The sequence below is a fragment of the Pygoscelis adeliae genome, unplaced genomic scaffold, assembly GCF_000699105.1.
Source record: "Pygoscelis adeliae isolate BGI_AS28 unplaced genomic scaffold, ASM69910v1 Scaffold120, whole genome shotgun sequence".
Taxonomy (NCBI): Eukaryota; Metazoa; Chordata; class Aves; order Sphenisciformes; family Spheniscidae; genus Pygoscelis; species Pygoscelis adeliae.
This window is the reverse complement of record NW_008824032.1, coordinates 44,921-66,734: the sequence shown is the minus strand read 5'-3', so window position 1 is coordinate 66,734 and position 21,814 is coordinate 44,921. Positions and strand designations below refer to the sequence as shown.

Sequence of the window (21,814 nt, the reverse complement as noted above, 5' to 3'; positions counted from 1 at the left end):
GAAAGTACCGAAGGAAAATAAAGCAATATTAACGGTCAGAGAACAGCTGTGTTTTTAAAAGAATAACCTATGTCCTTGTGTGTAGCTACGCATGATCAAAAGGCTGTGCCCTATCAGTAAGCTGCTGATAGTACGTGAACACTTGAGTTTTGTATAAAAGGAAAAGTTACACCATAATAAAGGTCTTTGGTTGCTGCCTGCCAGAGTCCGTGCCGTTAATCCCCACAATAAGAAAGACATGGACCTGTTGGAGCAGGTCCAGAAGAGGGCCATGAACATGATCAGGAGGATGGAACACCTCTCCTATGAAGAAAGGCTGAGAGAGTTGGGGTTGTTCAGCCTAGAGAAGAGAAGGCTTTGGGGAGACCTTATTGCAGCCTATCAGTACTTAAAGGGGGCTTATAAAAAAGATGGCAGCAGACTTTTTAGCAGGGTCTGTTGCAACAGGACAAGGGGGAATGGCTTTAAACTAAAGGGGGGTAGATTTAGACTAGATATAAGGAATAAATTTTTTATGCTGAGGGTGGTGACACAGTGGAACAGGTTGCCCAGAGAGGTGGTGGATGCGCCATCCCTGGAAACATTCAAGGTCAGGTTGGACGGGGCTCTGAGCAACCTGATCTAGCTGAAGATGTCCCTGCCCACGGCAGGGGGGGTGGACTAGATGACCTTTAGAAGTCCCTTCCAACCCAAGCTATTCTATGATCCTATGATTCTATATAGTAGACGTTCTTATAGCCTCCTTCCTAGAAGTCACTTATCTGACATGGTGCTTTCTCCTAGCAAGAAGAGTGTTTGTAAACATGTTGAAATTACTACTTTTTCTGATGATGATATTGTATTCATTTCTCCTCATCCCTCAACCAGACAGAATCTTCCAAGGCCACATGTGGAAGAAGAAAGACATTGCATGAAGCAATATGATTGGCATGTGGCTGTTCATTAGTGACCACAAACCTGCTGATTTCTGTTCAGAGGATGTCCTGCTTGAGACTATCCTGTAATGGTGGAAATATATAGAACAGTGATGGACTGAGCAAAATGTTTTTTCTACACACACAATCTGCAATGAAGTCTAGACTAGAAACCCTTCCATGTGAAGACAAACAGGAATGCTGCCAGGATTTCGTTACAGGACAAAAAGATTTTTTTATGTGGGTGACTTCTGGGTATCAGGTGGAGAGGATTCTCCATGTTTTGTCCACCTGTTCTTGCTGGGCATACTCCTCAAAAGTATGATCTCAGAGTAAGCTTTAGAGTTTATCCCTTCTCAGGGAGTTTTTTTTGTAAAGGTCTCCCAAAGGAATGCATCACTGCCTCACCAGTGTTCCCACAATGGTGAGCTTGATACAAATCCAGTGCTTCCTTCAGCTCCACCACCAGTGGCTGAGGACAAACTTTTGAAAATACAAGAGTCTGTGCTTATGCACACTGAACTTTAGAGAATAGATGGTCTTGGCTATGTTGCATGTCTCTGTATTGCAGAGACATCTGGAAAGATAGAAGGGCTTCTATACCTTTGTATGCAGGGTTGTACTGTGTTATTTGTTTCCTGTGACCCACTACCACTCACCAAGTCAATCTTGTATTTATATCTGATGAGAAACAGGAAGGGGAGATGGCTGTGATAGGCTGAGAACTAGAGAGACACTGACATGGATATGAGCACATAATACAGATGCTAAATAGTAGTAGAAGGCTAAACAGCACAAGTGCACTAACAAGGGAGAGTGCAGAATTGTAGTCATCGGGTGATTTAGGGGTGAGATAGTCACAAGAAGAAAACACCACTCAATGACATAGAATCTAAAATACATTTATTAAGTGGGCTGTGTATAGTGGGTGTATAGCAATTTCTACTCTAAGATTTCTGGCATGTGCGCACACACACACACACACACACACACACACACTGTACAGCGAACCCATCAGTCAAGCCCCCCAGTGCAGCTGTGGCCAGCACCCTGGACTCAGATGAACAGGACGCTCACTCCAACTGGTTGAGGTGCCTAAGTCCAGGCTGGTCACCTGGATTTTAATCTGGACATCAGGCTCAGTCTTCTACAGTATTGGACATTCATTAATGTATTTGTCTGGAGGAGCTCTTGTCTCAAATATTTCTCTAACTTAGATGGTTGGCATAAGTCAACATTGGTCTTCCTAGTCATGCCACACCAGGCTGATCCCTTTGACCTTCTCCATATCTGAAGCCAATTAGCATTTGTTACCTGGGTGACCATCACCTTCTAGCCTCCCACTGTGTATGTAACAAGGATGTAAAGTTTGGTGGATGTAGTCCGGAACTCTCAGGTAGGCCTCCCTGATAACAGTGATCTGTGCTTTGTTTCTCAGCACATCCTGGAATCACCTAATGAGTGAGAACAGGACAGATGTAGTCAAAGTCTCATTCTATCTGAGTGGCACTTTCAGGCAGGCTTCACTCTGTGATACTTTCTGTCATGGCCCGAGTGTACTTTTAGGCATTAATGTCCCCAACCACCCTCATCAGGGACATCCACCCTCTGCCCACGGGCCCAGGATCTCCATTTAAGCTTAGACCTCGGCCTTCAATTCTTCCCTGATCTGTTTTGCAGGTGTACCTGTATCCATCCCTGTCTCTGATCCTTCCTCCTGAATGGACCTTGTACCTATGTTGTAGGTAGCTTATCTTCTGGATAGACCCCTCATATGCAAATTGTAGCTTGTCTCCAGCCATGTCTTTGGTCCTGTATCTTGGATAGACTCTGAACCATGAGTCCATGTGCCAGCAATGTGCCTTTGTGGCAAAGAAAGCTAATGGTATCCTGGGCTGCATTAGGAGGAATGTTACCAGCAGGTCGAGGGAGGTGATCTTCCCCCTCTACTCAGCTCTGGTGAGGCCAAGCTTGGAGTTCTGTGTCCAGTTCTGGGCTCCCCAGTACAGGAGAGACATGGACATATGGGAGAGAGTCCAGCAAAGGGCCGCAAAGGTGATTAAGGGACTGGAGCATCTCTCATAGAGGGGAGAGGCTGAGAGAGCTGGGACTGTTCAGCCTGGAGAAGAGAAGGCTTGCAGGGATCTGCTCAATGTGCACAAATACTTGAAGGGAGGATACAAAGAGGACGGAGACAGGCTCTTCTCAGTGGTGCCCAGTGACAGGCCCAGAGGCAATGGGCGCAAACTGAAACACAGGAGGTTCCTCCTGAACACAAGGAAACACTTTTTTGCTATGAGGGTGAGTAAGGACTGGAGCAGGTTATCCAGAAAGCTTGTGGAGTCTCCATCCTTGGAGATAGTTAAAGCTGCCTGGGTCCTGGGCAACTGGCTTCGGGTGGCTCTGCTTAAGCAGGTTGGGTTGACAAGAGGACCTCCAGAGGTCTCTTCCAACATCAACTATTTCGTGATTCTGTGAACCCACGTTGTAGCCTTCTTTCCAGTCTTGTCTCTGGGCTACAGTCCAGTCCAGTCCAGTCTTCTTTTGCTCCTGACTGGACTTCCTAAATATATCCTGGACCCGGTTCACTGCTTGCCTTGCTTGGGACTGTTGATGGACCTTGCACCCTATTCTGCTTGCTGTGTTCAGTTGCTGTGGGACTGAGCCCTGGTTAGTGAATATACTGCTTGAGCTATGGTCACCCTTGGTTCCTGGTTTGCCTTCCCCCCTGGCCTTTGCTACTTCTTGTCATGTTTCTCAGCTGTATATACATAACCAATAATGTCTAGACATATTCATACAGTATCACCTCATAGTAGTCTCCAGGTGAAAGAAATAGAAGCCAAACCTATAGAATGATGAAGGGCTTCAGCAGGGAATGGAGTCCCTTAGGAAGACTTAGCAGGCATGCTGGAGAAGTGACTCAGTATGAGCTTCAAGCATGATCTGTAGCAGGAATTATTTGTGCAAGTCTTGTATGCAAAATCAAGCAATACAGTGTAAAACAAGGGAGGTTGTTTTACAGTGCAAGAGCACAGTAATCTAGCTGGGAAGAGCATAACATGAACTAAGGTCTGGGAGCTGAAATCAAGTATCTCGTGATTGCAATAAGGCAGAATTACTCAAGAGTGGAGGTGCTCAACTATTGCAAAAAGTTACCAAGAAAGGAGGTGGTTTCTTCACTTCTTGACATCTTCCCATCATTACTGCATGCTTTAGCTGCACACAAGCTTTATTTATTTATTATCTCAACGCAAAGTAAAATTAATTATATGAAATTTTTGGTGTGCAATATGCAAGATATCAAGATGATAATTTAATGGTCCTTTCTGGCCTTTTGACAGATACATGAGCTCATAGAAATGGTAGCTCTGAAATTAGTTTCCAAACTGGTTTTGTTATAGGCCTTGGCTTGTTGATGCCAGCTGCTGGCAGCCTGAGGTCTGCTCACGGTTTATCTTTTCCAAGAAAAGGGGGCATTTATGCACTTTATTCTTTTGCAAGACTCCATTGGTTGGAGAGAATAAAGGAGAGATGCACTTTCATACCATGTGTAGTTATTCTGTAATCTGGAGTGGTTGGGTCATCTTCAACACTGCAAAGACTGACCTAAATTATGTACAGGTCATTCTAAGCAATTAACATAGGGTATAGTCAAAGATCAGCAGCTCTCTACACATGATCATCCTTCTTCTCAGGAGTGTTTCTGATATGTCTTAGGGACTGGAGCAATTCCTTTTGGGCCAGATCCACCAGTCTGGACAACCTTATTGTGACTATAAAGATATCACAAGATGGGAATGGACAAGACTCTTCACCTTTGGAAATGTGAATACTTCTTCTTCCCTTGCTTTTTGAACTCAGTTTGGCAATAGCTCTGGTCTGTTGCTTTCAGTCTTCTTCCCAGGGTTACACTTTGATAGTAGTCAAACTTTCCTTTTCACAGCCTTCCTACATCTCTCACATGATATGATCATCCCACATCCTTATCCAGTGCTGGATGTAGTAGAACAGTCTGTTTATCCTCTAGCAATATAAAAACACCAGCATTGCCCCAATCACATATCAGGGTGGGTGTGGGCAAAGGTACAGGCGTATATTCTGAAGAGCGTTACGAGTGTTAAACAGGAGTACACCATAGATGGAATGGTGTTCACACAGGTCCTGCCAGTGTTTCTTTTTGTGTAGGAGGTAGAAAATATATTTGTTATTTTTCTTTTATTCCCACTCTGAAATAAATCCTCTTTTGTCCAAATAAGTGTCTAAACTTCATTTATTTTCAATTGCCTTTATTTTAACTTCTGTACTATAAGCAAAAGAGCAACTCAGTCTTCATGGCCTATTTACTACTTGGCTTCTGTCATGAGAAAGGCAGTGGTGAGGCCCTTCTGTAACAGCAGTGGGGATTACATTTGATAGTAAATGAATGGGGGAGCTGTGCTGGTGTGTGGATGCTTCCCAGCTGCCAACACGTATGATATTGCAGGCAATACCAAAAAGCACTAAAGATTTCTGGTTTTTTCCTTCCTCTGCCCCCAGTAAATTTATGACTGTAAAACCACAGGATCACCCCTTCTGCCCTCCACCCCCATTTTTCTTTTCTTCATTTAGTCTAAGATTGGACCCACCTTCACAGATTCTAAACTGCTGTGGCACAAAAACTATTGACAAAGTTGGGATGAAACATAGGAAGCCTATTTTTCCTAATGCTGACAAAATGTACCACTGTCCATCTAAACAGTGCTGTGCAGTAGGCATGGGTTGGTTGATGTCCTATATACTCTAAGATGGCTAGAAATGAATGGTAAGTTCTAACTATTTTATTTGGGGTTACTGAATCCAGTAGCCCAACAGCGGTGAGGCTGCTGCAGCTCCCTTTCCCTAGGTCCACCCACTAGCAAGGCTGAGTGTGTATTCCCAATAGGCATACAAACACATACACAATGCAAATATACGTATACACACAGCCAGCCACGCAAATCAATACAGACAGAAACACTCATGCAAACACAAATGGCACTAACAGGCCTGGACGTATGAGCCCCTGAGGCCTGCAGCCCCACGCCACTTCCTGGTACAGATCCCCTCACTCACAGATACAAACCCTCATGCACTCCTTCACGCACATGTGCATGTGCGCGCACACACACACACATGCATGCTGGATCCCAGTAACTGGCCTTAGACACTCAGTCTACCCAGCAACGGGCCCTGAACTCCCCGGTCCTCCAGTTACCTCCTGCACCCACATGCACACTGGGACCCACACTTATACACTATGGATCTCCCAGAAACTAGACTTAGACATGCAGTCTGCTTGTTGGCTGGCCTTGGATGCTCACTCTCCCAGTCGCTGGTACTGGAGTGCGCAAGCCTCTGAAGCCTACAGCCCCACTCCAGTTGTTGGTACACAGTGTAAGTACTGGATGAGCCTTCTACTGTTCTCATAACGGATAAGCTATTACTATAAGGATTGTCAGTGAATGTTCTTTAATGTGAGTTCTTTATGATACATCACTGGAAGTTGTGTTGTAGGACATTATTGCTACAAAAGACCAAATTAAAAACCAACAACTCATGCTTCTTGAATGGAAAAGAAGCTAAAATTTTATTCCTAATTCACGTATCTGGGTCCTCAGCCTCTGAGCATTAAGAAGGTGTTAGTTTTAAAGATATGATACTATATGATACAATACAATACAACACGATACAATATGATATGGAAGTACAGAGAAAACCCAGCAGTGATTACAACAAAGTGGAAAGAACAGGAGGGGGACAGAGAACCACCAAGAAGTAATATTCAGAGTTCTTAGGCAGAAGCATAGATCCTTTGCTATGGAAAGGTGGAAAGTATAATTTGCTGTGTCCCTGCTGATGTGATGAAGAGGACTCTTCATTCATTCTCTATACAACTTGCCACCAGCCTAATTGAAAACAGAACAGAATAAACAAATTAAAAAACCAAGCAAAAGAAGCAAATACAATAATCTAGGAAATAACAGAGCATATTTATCAGTGTCCCGACTGTTGTGTCTCCTGAGAGCATTAACAAAAGTGACCATGTTGTATCTCCATGCTTTGTCCCCTTTTTGTACCAAGGAAGTGTCTTAACTTGTACAAATTATTTACTTACATACTGAACTAACATCTTTACACACAACTTTGTGTGTTAGATGACTGATCTGGTGGCCTTCTGTAATGGAGTGACTGCATCAGTGGACAAGGGAAGAGCTACAGATATCATCTACCTGGAATTCTGTAAGGTCTTTGATATGGTCCCCCACAACATTCTTGCCGCTAAATTGGAGAGATATGGGTTTAATGGATGGACTGTTACATGGGTAAGGAATTGGCTGGATGATCATGCCCAAAGAGTTACAGTCAATGGCTCAATGTCCAAGTGGAAACCAGTAACGAGTGGTTTCCCTCAAGGGTCCGTACTGGGACCAGTACCATTTAATACCTTCATCAATGTGCCATTGATAGTGGGATTGAGTGCACCCTCATTAAGTTTGCAGAGAACACCAAGCTGAGCGATGCAGTTAATATGCTTAAGGGAAGGGATGCCATACAGAGGGACCTGGACAGGCTTGAGGAGTGGCCCCATGTGAACATCATAAAGTTGCACAAGGCCAAGTGCAAGGTACTGCACCTGGGTTGGGGCAATCACCAGGATCAGTATGGACTGGGGGATGAATGGATTGAGAACAGCCCTTGAGAACCCCAACAGGTCTTGGGGATACTGGTGGATGAGAAATTGTATGTCAGCTGGCCATGTGCACTTGCAGCCCAGACAGCCGATTGTATCCTGGGCTGCATCAAGAGAAGCGTGGCCAGCAGGTTGAGGGAGGTAATTCTGCCCCTCTACTCCGCTCTCGTGAGACCCCACCTGGAGTACTGCGTCCAACTCTGGAGCTCCCAGTACAAAAGAGACATGGACCTGTTGGAGTGGGTCCAGAGGAGGGCCACAAAAATTATCAGGGGGATGGAACACCTCTCCTATGAAGAAAGGCTGAGAGAGTTGGGGTTGTTCAGCCTAGTGAAGAGAAGCCTCTGGGGAGACCTTCTTGTGGCCTTTCAATATGCAAGGGGGCTTATAGAAAGATAGACTTTTTACCGAGGCCTGTAGTGACAGGACTAGGGGCAATGGTTTTAAACTGATACAGGGTAGCTTTGGATTAGATATAAGGAAGAAATTTTTTACTGTGAGGGTGTTGAGACACTGGAACAAGTTACCCAGAGAAGTTGTGGATGCCCCATCATTTTAGAAGTGTTCAAAGTCAGGTTGGACAGGCCTTTGAGCAACCTGATCTAGTGAAAAATGTCCCTGCTTATGGCAGGGGTGTTGGACCAGATGATCTTTAAAGGTCCCTTCCGACCCAAACCATTTTGTGATTCTATGATTGTGATCCAGTAAAGTACAAACCTACTCCCTCTAGTATCCTTGAAAAAGGGCACAAAAACATAACTGAGATTGTGTTCATATTCACTCTCAACTCTACCAGGTCACTTTTCAAATACATCTCCCAGTCCTACTTTTAAAGAAACAAGTGCTGAGGCTTCCATTACTCTCACTGGGAATATATTTCAGCCATATGAGAAACGTACTGATAAAAAATATTTCCTGGTAGCTAGTTAAACTTCTCCCATTTGTTCAGATTTATCCCACTGTTCTTTGTAAATATTTGTAAATCTTTGTTCAGATTTATCCCATGTATCTCCTTAAAAACCCTGCTTATTACTTTCACTCCAGGCATGAGTCCCTTTTCAATGCTTACAGAAAAGTATGATATATCTGATATTTCCCTTCTTTACTTTCTGGAGAAGTTGTCCTTAATTCTCGTCTTTTTCCATGTGTTTAAAGAGTATTTTGAGAAGGAATTGCTCTGCTAGATAGCATTGATTTTATTTGAGTTCTGGAAAAACAATAATAGAAAACTCATCACTTGTGATTTTTCAAACTAGCCTGCACAAAGCCTGGCAGAACACATGGAGGACAATCCCACAGCTGAGAATAGATTTAGACTGTATCCACTGACCCTTGTACTAGTGAGTAAGTTCAACCTTCAAGTGGCACACTAGCCTACCTTGGCTGTCCACACCAGACTGCTCACCAAAACTGCATAGAGCAAGGCTTTGCCACAGAGAATGAGGTAAGTGAGCTTCAGAGAATTTCCATACCGCAAGTAGGACTCTGCAAATCAAACATCATTTGTGTATTGAGTTATCATCATCACAAGAGACTAGATCTAATGTAGCTTTAATCAAATAAGAACCCTTGAAATCTTTATCTAAGCGACACAAAGAAACTAGAGCCAAATGAATGGCTCTGTTGACACAAGATAGCAGGGGATGGGAAAGAACACTGTGATTCAAAGAACCAAAAGAGAAAGTGAGTCTAGGAAAGACAGAGATTGGCTTTATGCTAAGAAAGTATGTCCTGACTGGGAATGTTTAACCATTGTGTTGCCACACCTCCTGAGTCCCCTCTTAGGAACTCAGATTAAGCTGAATCACAAGATATGAATTTTTTTCACTTGTTATTGTCAGTGGCCTTGTGAGTGCTGCTGATATATCAGGGAAGTTTTACATAGCCCAGAATAACATGTTATCTAGAACTTCTATTCTTACAGATTTTTCACTCTTAAGGAATTGCAGTAGTATTGAGACACCAGCCTGATCTTGGTTCAGCCTTAAGATTCCTGAAGCATTAAAGAAGTTGGTGGAAAAAAAGAGTGTGTAAATATGTATAAAGGAAAGAAACATAATTTTTAATATGAATATCCTTGCGGTTTGGAGGGGAATGTGACTTGTAATGAGAAGTATTCTGAATATGATACTAAGAAATATTCAGAATTCTGGATTCTGAATCTTGATGTCATAATCACTTGGCTAAGTATGACTTTTTTCTTTCATGGCTGAGCAAGCAGCTTCCCAACAGAAGGCAGTGTTAAGGACTGGAGGAGATGATAAAAAGAGCAAATTACACTCTATAGGAAGGTTCCACAATTTCTTCTGTTATTTCAAAAGGGAATCATAAAGAAGAGCTGAAAAACCAAAACACAGCTAAATACAGCATGCACATACAACCCTTCTGAAGTCTTTTTTTCTTTTTTTTTTTTTTTAAATCTAACATACAAACCACTTAGATGAGGAAGTACAAGTTATTCTTGTAGTAGAAATCTCACACACCTTGTACTTAGTGTCAGTAAAACTGGAATTAAAATACATGCAGATATTTGGCTGTGAGAAGACACACATACCTTCTGTGAGTGCACAACCTGAAAGACAAAAATGAACTGAAAGTCATGTTTCTCTTCAATGCAAACAGAACACAAATTTTAGAAGTTTCAATTTACAATATACTGCCTGATTCATTTTACTATACTATATATTTTACTATACTACAGAGATTTCTCAGTGAAAATCTGAAGAAACCTTTGAAAAAATATAGATGTATAATGATAATGTAGATACGGAAGCCCAGGAATATGAAGAGACATATGCAAATACCTACACATTTACATATATATTTGTGCCATAATAACACCCTGTATAGAAGTAGTATATAGATGTGTTTCACATCATAACAAACACCCTTTCGATTTGTGGTTTCTACTTTGTACAGCATGGTGATACACATTTTTTTACTTACCAGCGTCACCGTAGATGAATTTCTGTATCAATTCTGGTGTTCCATTCCTAAAAAAGTTGGCAACACACTCAAAACGGTTCAAAGGATTGAACCATTCCTGGGCTGAGATCCTCAGTCGGCTGGTCAATGAGTAGGTACTCCCATTCTGTGTGGAAAACTCATCTGTCCCCACCCCTTCTGTCCTCGTAGCACCATTCACCTTCCAGACCAGATTCAGGTGGTCAGGGTAGAAACCAGAGGCCAGGCATACCAGCGTGGCCTTGCTCTTCTGTTGGATCTCTTGCTTTGATGGGGAAAAGATGGCCACAGCTGGAGGTATGATTTCATCGTTCTTCCCTGAAACGCAAAGCAATATGGCCCGGAGCCTCCATTACTGTCTTTGATCAGAAACCCCTTAAAACTGTACTGTATTTGTGCTGTGTGGCTCCTGATATATTTGGCATTTTAACAACTGTCTATTAGACAATTAATATCTATTAGACAGGTAGACACCAGGAAACTGAAAGCATTTGTCTTTACTCATTACACAGAAACATAAAAGGTCTGGCTACAGAAATGCATGAGTGTTTGAATTTCTAGTATTCTTGCTGTCAGAAGACTAGGAAAGCTGAAAAGAAACTGAGAAAACAGGTAGGCAGAAAAGTACCCAGTAGTGCTATAAGGCCCGTATTTATAATATTGTACTAATAAACAAGAGTCTGTATTATTAAGAAACAAGCATCTTCAACTGACTGTGTTACATTCCTGGAGATGGAGTTAGACATGATGGTTATCGCAGTGTTCAGAATTATACTGCCATGTGATACCCTACTTGGACACCCCCATCTAAGAGGTGACTTGAAAGATAGAAGCTAATCTTTCTCACTGTCTGAAGTGAAGAACACTTTAGGTGGGTAGCCTGAATCTGTCTGGGACAAGTTTTGCTTTAGGTCTTAACTTGCCATCCTTTTTTAAGACTATGAAATATCTCTTTATATTATTTATTATTTAGGTTATTCTAGGTATAAGAAGCCCTCATCCTAGACTACACATCTTCCCAAAATGGTGCAAGATTCTATACACTCACAAACCAAAAGATGTCGCCTGTCCTAAAGTGTTTAGTACCTACATATAAGACTAAAGACAACAGACTTCTACAGTCAAAAGGATGTACAAGGCAACAGTGAGATGTTACTCAGAAGCTAGGCAGTGACCCTAAAAGCCACTTTTTTTTTTTCCCCATATACTTAGAGTGCCTTTTTTACTCATCTAGCATGATAAATCCACCAGGTCTGCAGAGTGCACATGGAAACAGAAATGCAGAGAGAACTATGGAGCCAAAGAGAAAACTTTTACTTTTTTTCAGTGTGAAGGCACTATAAATTGTAGATGTTCTTCCTGATCACTCCCTCCTTTCTAGAGTGGAGCGAATTAGCAGAACTAGCAGAAACTTATATCTTGCATAGATCTTGACCCCTAAGCCCTAGTGTTTGTTTTCAACTGTTAGCCTTAACCATGATTGTCAGTGCTTACTCTACAAGGACCCCTGGGGTGCTTCTGTGAAAACGTGTGAGCTTGTACCAACTTCAGAAGAGGTAACTAGATAGTAATGGATATAGCTCCCTAGAAGGTTTGGCACTGCTCTGCTTTCCTTCCCCTGGACATGAGGAGAGGTTGATCACTTTTACTGCTCCCTTCTAGTACTTGTCTTTATGAATTTTTTTCCTATCCTAAAAGTATCTCTGACATAAGTTCATTGGCTCATAGCCTAAATGGCTAATGAGTGAAGACATGGAAACAGATAGGGAGGACACAAAAGAAAAATGAGAGAAATTTAACAGACAAAACAAAAAAAAAAAGACAAAGAGGAAGGCAGGTGAAAAAGGCAGAACAGAAAGAATGATAAAACTACTGGAAAGACAAAGAAAGCCAGAGGATGAGCATGCTTGAAATTAAATAAGGAGACTGGTACAAGCAAGAGCAGAGACAATCAGAAAAAAGTGTTATCAACAGTCCATTCTGTTCTGATCTTCCACAGTGTTCATGGCAGACACTGGCACAATGCTTAGTCACTTCCATGCATAACATGCATTCCCTGTCACACATTCTTCACCCACCTAAGAGAAAAAGTACCACAGTTATTCCGTTCCCATCATGGCAAGGTCAGTTTCATAATTTCTTGTTATCTTTCACTCCCACTCTCATTTTAAAATCATCTGTGTATATGCTACATATCATTAATGCAAGGGAAATTTTCAAGTGTCCTCCACGTTGAGCACTTGGGTTAATCACAGCTGCTGACCTATAACTCTGAGCATAGTACTAACTCCAAAGGTAAGTAGCACAGTTAAAAAGCACAGGTGTACACAATCAGACTATAATCTGCAGTGATATTATGCTTTTCTTGCCAGCCACTTAGTTCCTTAAAATTGTACTGTTTAAAGGAACAGGCACTAATGTGTATTTCTAGTTTGTTATCAGATGTGGCAGTAACAGATGGAAAAGGTTATTTTGCCCTGTGATTCCAAAATGCCTTGATATAGGTGATGTTAAATCTTTTCCTGGGAGGGGAGAAGGCAGAGAAAGCAAATGGGGAAAAAGAGAAAGAATAGAGGAGAGAAGTGCACTGAGAGAAAAAGAATATGCACCTTTTTGAGCGTTAGAAGTCATGAAGAGGACCGTTAGAGGAAGCCAGTGTCCCAAAGCAACTTTAGGCAGCCTGCCCACCATCTAAGGAGAGGGGAGCAAAGTACCAGCAAGACTACTCTTTTCCCTGCCTGATTCAGCAGACACAAGAATCCAGACTATACCTCTGAAACGTTGCTTTTGATTGTTACATAGATGAACTGGAAAAACTTGCAGATCGAAGAAGGATCTTTCATTCCCAACCTCTATAATGTTTTCTTGGAGAATGGGAGGAAACAGAATTATTTCTTCCTTTCTCCCTTCATGAAGTTCCCAGTAAGGGAAGACAGAGCCAACAGACACAAGGATCTCAAAATTCATGCCTGCAAATCCTACACTTCCATATTAGCACATCTCATTTTAATAAACAACCAATAAAGCATTAATCCTGTCCTCATGGCTTATGAAAAATGATCATTATTCTGCTGTTAATTAAGAATGCTCCTGTCCTCTAAAGCAGTATCACATATATCACAGAGATCTGACTTCTGTCTTACCTATGATTGTGAGTTTTGTCCCACTGCCAAAGTACAGTCTTTCATTATTCACGCTGTTTTGCAGCTGCAGGAAAACCTCTCCTCTATTCTCAATTCTCTGAGCCAAACCTGTAGACTAACCCTCCCCTCATGTGGTACCAGCAAAAGAAGAAAAACAAAGTACATTAATTTATGGTCCCCTAAAAAAAAAAGAAAGATCTGTAAGGGAACACCACCACATCGTGTGTCTAACCACAGGTGAGATCAGTCTCAGAAATACCTCTTCCAGAGCCCTTTTGCTTCAGGTGTAGATGAACCAGTTGTGGCAGCTTTCACTATTTCTTTAGAGGACATTTATCTATTTATCTAGGCATACTATTAGAAAATATTTCCTATATGCAGACAGAGTAGTTTTCTTTGCTTATTTTCAGCTAAACAGCCTCATTTCCTTAATTTCCTCATTTCCTTTCAACATCATGAATATTCTTCTATTGTAAAATAAATGTCTTTTTTTTTACTTACAAAATAATTTGTAACATATAACACAGGACCCTCATCCACTGTCCCTATTGTAGCAGTTGCTAAACATCCCTCCCTTTCTCCTTCCCTGGAAGGAAGTCTCTGCTTTTATTTTCTCTGTTCTCTTAGCTATGATCATTAAAGTTAGCTGCATAATTTACTATGGTCAATGAGGGATCAGTGTATTGATTTTCATCAGCTCAGGCACCTCAAATTCACACTGGATTTCAAAAAATGTGCTGATCACTGAATTTTTCCTATGGAGATTGAATTTTATTGCTTGTAATCATTTTACTCTGCAGTGGAATGGTGTGGTACAAAAGCCTGAGGCATTAATTCTTCTGACTCCAGGAGAAATACACTGAGAAGAAGAGATCACCATCATTTATCACGGTCTTAGAAGCAGCCTTATTTTCCCCTGGATTTAGAGAGTCCAAATCCAGAAGTGTGGCCCAGAGACAAACTCTCCCTGAGAGCTACTTTTATTTGAAATGAACCACATACTCTCTTTCTGTGGTTTTCAGTGGCCTTTTAGCATCTATTCTTAAATAGCAAGACCGTTGTCCTAAATGATCTTTTTATCACCAATCTGATGAGCCTCTTTTGTGGAAAGAAACTTGCTGTGCTGTGGAGAGTTGTTTTCTAGAGCAACAAGGAATTAAACGGCTGCAGAGAGCTGTTAGTATTGCTCATGAAAAAGTTGAGTATTTATTTGTGGCTTCTGTTTTGTCAACTAAAAATGCTAGTACACTTATTTGTCTTTCCCAGTTATCTGGGATAACACATGCTTTAGTTTACCCTGAAAAAATCCACAGTAATTTAAGTTTGTAGAGTCTTGATTTTGTTTTCTAGACCTGTCCAAAGTGTAACTGTAACTCAGTTCTTTCCAGACAGATAGCCTTTCATTGACTTGTCCTTAATCACCTGTAGCCCCAGAAGAACTAGATTATGGAGAACAGTTATACTTTTGGGGAATAGTGATTTCTGCAGATGTCGATTTATTAAGACAATGTATTTACAATATGCACATATTTTTTAACCCATTTGTCATCCTAATTATTTCTATGGACAGCTTTTTATTCATTGAAAATGCATTCATTCAGTTCTCCAAAGTGAAATGCGTGTCCCTACCTAGAGTACTAAACTTCGTCAATTCTCCAAAGTAGACTGGGTTACTAGCACATCAGGAAAACACCAATTTAATAATGAAAGGAAGAATAAGGTTGAAGTGAAGTTCTCTAAAGAGAATACCTGGGATCTGAAGTGATTTAAAAGATAAAACAAAAAGTTCTTACCTATTACTGTAAGTTTTGTGCCATCGCCGAAAATCAAGTTATTGATAGTCACGGTGACAAAGTGTTGTATCATAAACTAAGAAAAGGGATGCACTGTGGTTGACTTTAGTAAGTAGAAGCTTAAGCAATGTTTCCTGTATCTGGAATCCCAAAGATCCCTCAATATCTGTCTGAAAGGCTTTGTCATAAAACGAGCTTGAAATCCCATTGTATAATCTATAGCATTTATAAAAGCATTTCCCAGAGTTTTTTGATACTTATTTTTATTGTCTACATTTCATCTCAAGTTGTTTTACAAACTTTCTCTAATCTCCATGTTATCCCATTGGTATTACTTGCTATTCTCATTTTGCAGATGTAGAAACCATGCAGACATACCCAAAGTGGTAGAGGCTGTCATTGTCTAGAAATATAATTCCTCTACAACTAGAGCTTCGTTACTGTCAGTCTTGTACTCTAAGCATTGTGAAGCCTTCCTTTCTGTAACTTGTGGAGTTAATAATCATATAATACTTGCTTTGTGGTTGTCATAGTCACATGCCTTTTCATATAGGTGGTTCGCCTTTGTGGCACTGAACTAAAACAAATCCATTTGTTTTCCCTTCAATGGCGGGCCAGCCATCTTGAATAGTCTTTCAGGATCCCATTCCATTTTCTGATTGATTAAAAGTAATCCACACAAGGACAGTCCAGAAGAATCAGTTGGCTGGTCTCAGGCAAACCCTTGACATCCATTAGGAAGAACTGCAGTGAGACAGTATGGAGAAGGATTAGAGAAAACCGTTGTGCTCACAGACATGAGTCAGTCAGTGGACACTGGAGGCTTATTTAAGAGAGAAAACCCCAACACATTTTATATAGTGCCTCTGAGAGATACCTGCTACATGTCAGAATTCTTTTTGTAACACTTTTGCCACATTAATAAAGAACCATTTTGTGGTCTGTTGCAAACACTATTGCATGAGAAAAAAATACTAATTCTGTGCTTCGCGTAGTCTGACAGGTTTTAGATGCATCTGCAGTCAATCTGGTTTGCTGAAAATTATTTCAATGTCTCAGAATCTCCTGGCTTGTTTTCCAGAGAGGCCAGGCTCAGTTCTCAGACGATGAAAGTAAGTCCTAGCATACAAGGTCAGTCAACAAAAAACGAGACAGAACATACCTGCTGTGCTGCCGAATGCTCTGTAGCTGTCTTAACACACTCTCCCACAAGGCTTATGCGCATACGGGTTTTTGTAAAGGCCTGGTGGGAAACGTATCATTGTGAGTCACCTGTCCCCACAATGATACAACCTTGTACAAAAACAATCCCACCCATGGCTCTGCCCTCCCATTTTTGTCAGCCGGTCACCATGAAAGATGGTAACAACAGGCCACATCCTTCCTCTGCCATTGCTGTTTCTGTGTGATAGTCTGATTACCTCTTAGTGTATCCATTAACCCTGAATTTATAATCCCAACTTTTTTTCCTATAGACAAAAAAGTAATTTTTTTTTCTTTTGTTAGCTGGTTTTAAATGCAGTTATTTTTCACTTGGTAACTTCATGACAGTGTTCATGTTACTTTCCTTCCCACTCTTTTTTTCTTCTGCCCCAGGATGATAAACAAACCTCAAGCCCACAGTACTGGTTTGCATTGAGAGCGATTTGCTTACTACAGAGTGGTGTTTCTGTTTGTAGCTTGTCCTGACTGCGAATATCCTCTTTGGTTTGTGCTGCATTTGTCACAGGTGCTCTGAAAGGGAGGGAAGTAGGTTGCTGAGCTCTTAAGTTTGTATGACTCTGACTGCCCTGTTACAGGAAGCAGAAGTACAAGTTTCTCCCAGATGCCTGTGACCCTGACTATGAAAAGGCTTCATCTAGGACTAAGAACATGCCTTCATTTTGGAGACTGTCTGAAGGGGGTAGGGACTGGTGGTGACAGGTAACAGGATACTTTTATCTCCCTCTCTTACACATAACTAAATGGAGACACAAAACTGTATTTTTTTCCCCCACAGGTTTGTCCAGGTATGATGTAACTCCCAAGAGGGAAAGATCTGTGCCAGTGAGACTGTGTACCAGCACACACTGAGGCAATACAGGGAAAGACAGGCACGTGAACAAACCAGTTTAGGTTTGGGGCATATGCAGCCCATCCTGGCCTAGTCTTCTCACATAAAAGGTCAACACATATTCAGCAACATGACCAAGTACCTGCAGTAAACATGTTGTTCATATTGCTCTTTAATGGTTTCACTTCAGTCTATTTTGATACAAAAAATAGACTGTAAGTACAGGAAACAATCCTTCAAAACAAGGTAGTTCTACTAGGAAAATCACAAATTATTTTCTTCTGTTTTCAGGTATCACAGAAGAACCCATAATTTCTGACACAGCCTGTTCAGCTGGGAACAGCTGTTAGTGTCCCAGGGAAGGGAATGAGAAACAGACTAAACTTAAACATTTAGGACCAAGACATAGAACTACAGAAGGCAAGATATTGGACAGGTGATCTCAGGTGCCCCTACAGTATCCTCTCTTCTACGACAGAAAAACTGTGTGTTTAAGTCACTAATTATGGGAATGACTGCAGACAGTTGTCTTTGTTTAGATTGAATTCTTTTTAAAAATACATTTAGGATTGTATTTGTCCGGCTCTGCCTAAATAATAACACTAATAGCGGGATATTATTTGCCTGCCTTGGTCTTAGTCTGCCTCTGATCTCAGCACTGTTTATTCAGGGTCTAAAACCATTCTACTAAAATGCATTTGAGATTATTGTGTCTCCTTCTCCAGTCTATAGCTCCATTAGTGTCCTTACTATCACTAACAGACTCTCTCCCCTATGGTGTTTTTCATTTAAAAACAAACAAATCACTTCTGTATTAATTTTGAAGGAGTGTTTCTATGTGGTGCTAACATCTCCTTAGCACATGTTCATAAGGCAATTTCCAAGACATGCCAGCAGAGACCAGTCTTGTCCCACTTTAATGTTCATCTATAACCTGTCAAAAGGAAAGGCCTTGCAGGCCATTAATTCAAATGAGCGAGAGGGAGAGAAGAGAGGAAAGACAGTTGCTTGATTTTTATTTCTATGTCTCTCATAGGAGGCTTCAAGCTGTGTAAAACTTCACACAACAAGGAAAGGCGAGAGTATGCAAGCAAGAGACAGTTAGTGCCATATTTTCTAACAATGATATCATTTCAGTGGGGGAATTTCATAGGAAAGTAATGATCACTTACATCAGTCCTGGATTATTCTTTAGCGTTTACAGAAGAAGCAGCTACAAAGAAGCAGGCAGAACTACAGAGACGCGCTGAGCTTTACAGATTTGTTTTAGGGACACCAGGAAGTTCTTTTCAGAAACATTCAGCACTTTTGACCACGAACCCCTAAAATTAAGCAACAGCCCCTTTTCAGGGCATATTAGTGTACTGAAAAGATAAGATGGTGGAAGGAGAGGATGTGTAAAATCACATCTTGTGGTGGGTTGACTTTGGCTGGCTGCTAGGTGTCCACCAAGCCCCTCTATCACTCCCCATCCTCAGCAGGATGGGGGTAGAGGGGAGGGAGAAAATAAAATGAAAAAGAACTCATGGTTCAAGATAACCTGATCTCCTTCTATGACCAGGTGACCTGCCTAGTGGACAAGGGAAGGGCTGTGGATGTGGTCTACCTGGACTTCAGTAAGGCCTTTGACACCGTCTCCCACAGCATTCTCCTGGAGAAGCTGGCGGCTCACGGCTTAGACAGGTGGACTCTGCGCTGGGTCAAAAACTGGCTGGACGGCCGGGCCCAGAGAGTTGTGGTAAATGGAGTTCAATCCAGTTGGCGGCCGGTCACGAGCGGTGTTCCCCAGGGCTCAGTATTGGGGCCAGTTCTGTTCAATATCTTTATCAATGATCTGTATGAGAGGATCTTGGGCCTTGGGGGAGGGGGGTGGGGGGGGGGGGGGGGCAGGTTTGGAGAGACAGCCTTGATGCTGTGGAAGCACTGTTCAGCAGAAGCCAAAACACTGGTGTGTTATCAACACCTTTCTACCTACAAATACAAAGCACAGCACTGTGAGGGCTGCTATTGGGAAAGTTAACTCCATCCCAGCTAGACCCAATACACATCCCTATGCAGATAGTGATGGTATACCATCCTATGTATGTATATTTCCTTTATTTCCTTCCCTTTGTTTCCCTTCTCCTCCAGCCTGTGTCTACTCAAGTTTCTTGTTAGAGGCCATTGATTTGCGCCCAAGTTGTTCCACTAAAGAACAATATTGTTTTCCAAATGTTCATCTTCTGCTCCGAATCCAATATCTGTACTGGATGATTAACACAAGGTTATCTGTCCTGTTATTTCTGTTCTGAGTCAGTTCTTGTCTCACAAGAAGCCTGAGAAACAGCAGCTGTGGTGGGAAACATCTTCTGTTTAACACCTTCATTAATCATCTGGATGATGGGGCAGAGTATACCCTCAGCAACTTTGCAGACAACACTAACATGGGAGGAGTGGCTGGTGCACCACAGGGTCATGCTGCCATCCAGAGGGACTTCAGCAAGCTGGAGAAATGGGCCAACAATAACCCCATGAAGTTCAACAAGTGGAAGTGCAGAGTCCTGCACCTGGGGAGGAATAATCCCATGCACCAGTACATGCTGGGGGTGACTCAACTGGAAAGCAGCTTGGCAGAAAAGGACCTGGAGCTCCCGGTGGACAGCAGGTTGAACATGAGCCAGCAACGTGCCCTTGCCACAAACAAGGCTAATGGTATCCTGGGTTGCATTAGGAGACTGTTGCCAGCAGATCAGATCGGGGAGATGATCCTTCCCCTCTACTCAGCTCTGGCAAGGCTGCACCTGGAGTCCTGTGTCCAGTTCTGGGCTCCTCCGTACAAGGGAGATATGGACATACTAGAGAGAGTCCAGCAGTGGGCCACAAAGATGATGAAGGGACTGGAACACCTCACATAGGAGGAGAGGCTGAGAGAGCTGGGACTGTTTAGCCTAGAGAGAGAAGGCTCAGGAGGGATCTGATTAATGTATATAAGTACCTGAAGGGAGGGTGCAAAGAAGATGGAGACAGGCTCTTCTCAGTGGTGCCCAGTGACAGGCCCAGAGGCAATGGGCACAAACTGAAATGCATGAGGTTCCTTTTGAACACAAGGAAACACTTTTTTACTGTGAGGGTGACTGAGCACTGGAATAGGTTGCCTAGGGAGGTTGTGGCTTCTCCATGCTTAGAGATATTCAAAAGCTGCCTAGACACAGTCTTGGGCTGCTGGTTCTAGGTGGCCATGCTTGAGCAGGGGGTTTGGACAAGATGACCTTCAGAGGCTCCTTCCAACCTCAACCATTCTGTGATTCTCTGATTCCATGATTCTGTGAAACCCTCCCAGTAGTTGCAGGATGACCACATCATACGGTATAGCATCATTATCTGCACAGAGATGTGACTTTACACATCCTCTGCTTCCATCATCTTATCTTTTGAGTAGTGAGTATAACCTCTAGACTGCAGGTAGGCTATTATTGACAAACTGCTATTCATTACAAATACACAGCTGTTTACACAGATGTGCCTGAGATTTCACTGCTGACCATCTAAAACAAGTACCTTTGACTATGGTTTCTGTAGCTACAGCTCCCCTGCCACCTTCTACAGCAGGAGACAAAGGAGAATAAATATGAGGACAGGGAGTGCAACAAGGAGGATAGTAGCTGTTTCATGAGAAACTTCTTAGATTAGCTGCTTTTTGTGCAGTGCCACTTCAAGCTGGCAAAAGAAGTACTGCATAGGAGAAAACTGTATCTCAGAGCTGGAATAGGGAACTGTGACTGCAGAACTTCAAGATGGCAATGAACACTAGACATCTCTGTGATTTTCTACTACCACCTGGAAATTGCACAGCTGTGACCAGTCAATAGCCAGCTTATTAATCTGCTGAACGTTGAAGGCTACGGGTAAGTTTATTTTCACAGGGCCTTAAAATTGCATTTGCCACTCTAAACTAAAGGTGCTCAAGAGTTGAGAAATAGAAAGGGATCCTTCCTCTGTTATGTTCCCAGATAAAGCTGGTTTTCAGTGTTTATGCAAGAGGTCTGAGCTAGGACTGTAACATTATGATTTTCACGAACTGGTAATTTATTGAAAGAGAATAAAAAAAATCTAAAAAGAAATCACCCAAAGTCACTCCCAAAGTTACCACCATGGTGTTTATATTCCTTAATGATTCCAGCATAAACTACTTTTCCTAAAACTTTCACAGGGCATTTGGATCACCAGTAATAGTTCCAGACAGTAATTCTCTATCT

The 21,814-nt window shown here is 42.0% G+C and overlaps 1 gene segment (V, D, J or C); it reads right to left on the bottom strand.

Moving 5' to 3' along the window:
* LOC103921787 overlaps window positions 1–21,814 on the bottom strand; it is a 66,414-nt gene that overhangs the window by 10,996 nt on the left and 33,604 nt on the right. Inside the window, 2 exon segments of the C gene segment in view lie at window positions 10,573–10,908; window positions 15,527–15,563. Coding sequence covers window positions 10,573–10,908; window positions 15,527–15,563 — 373 coding nt within the window.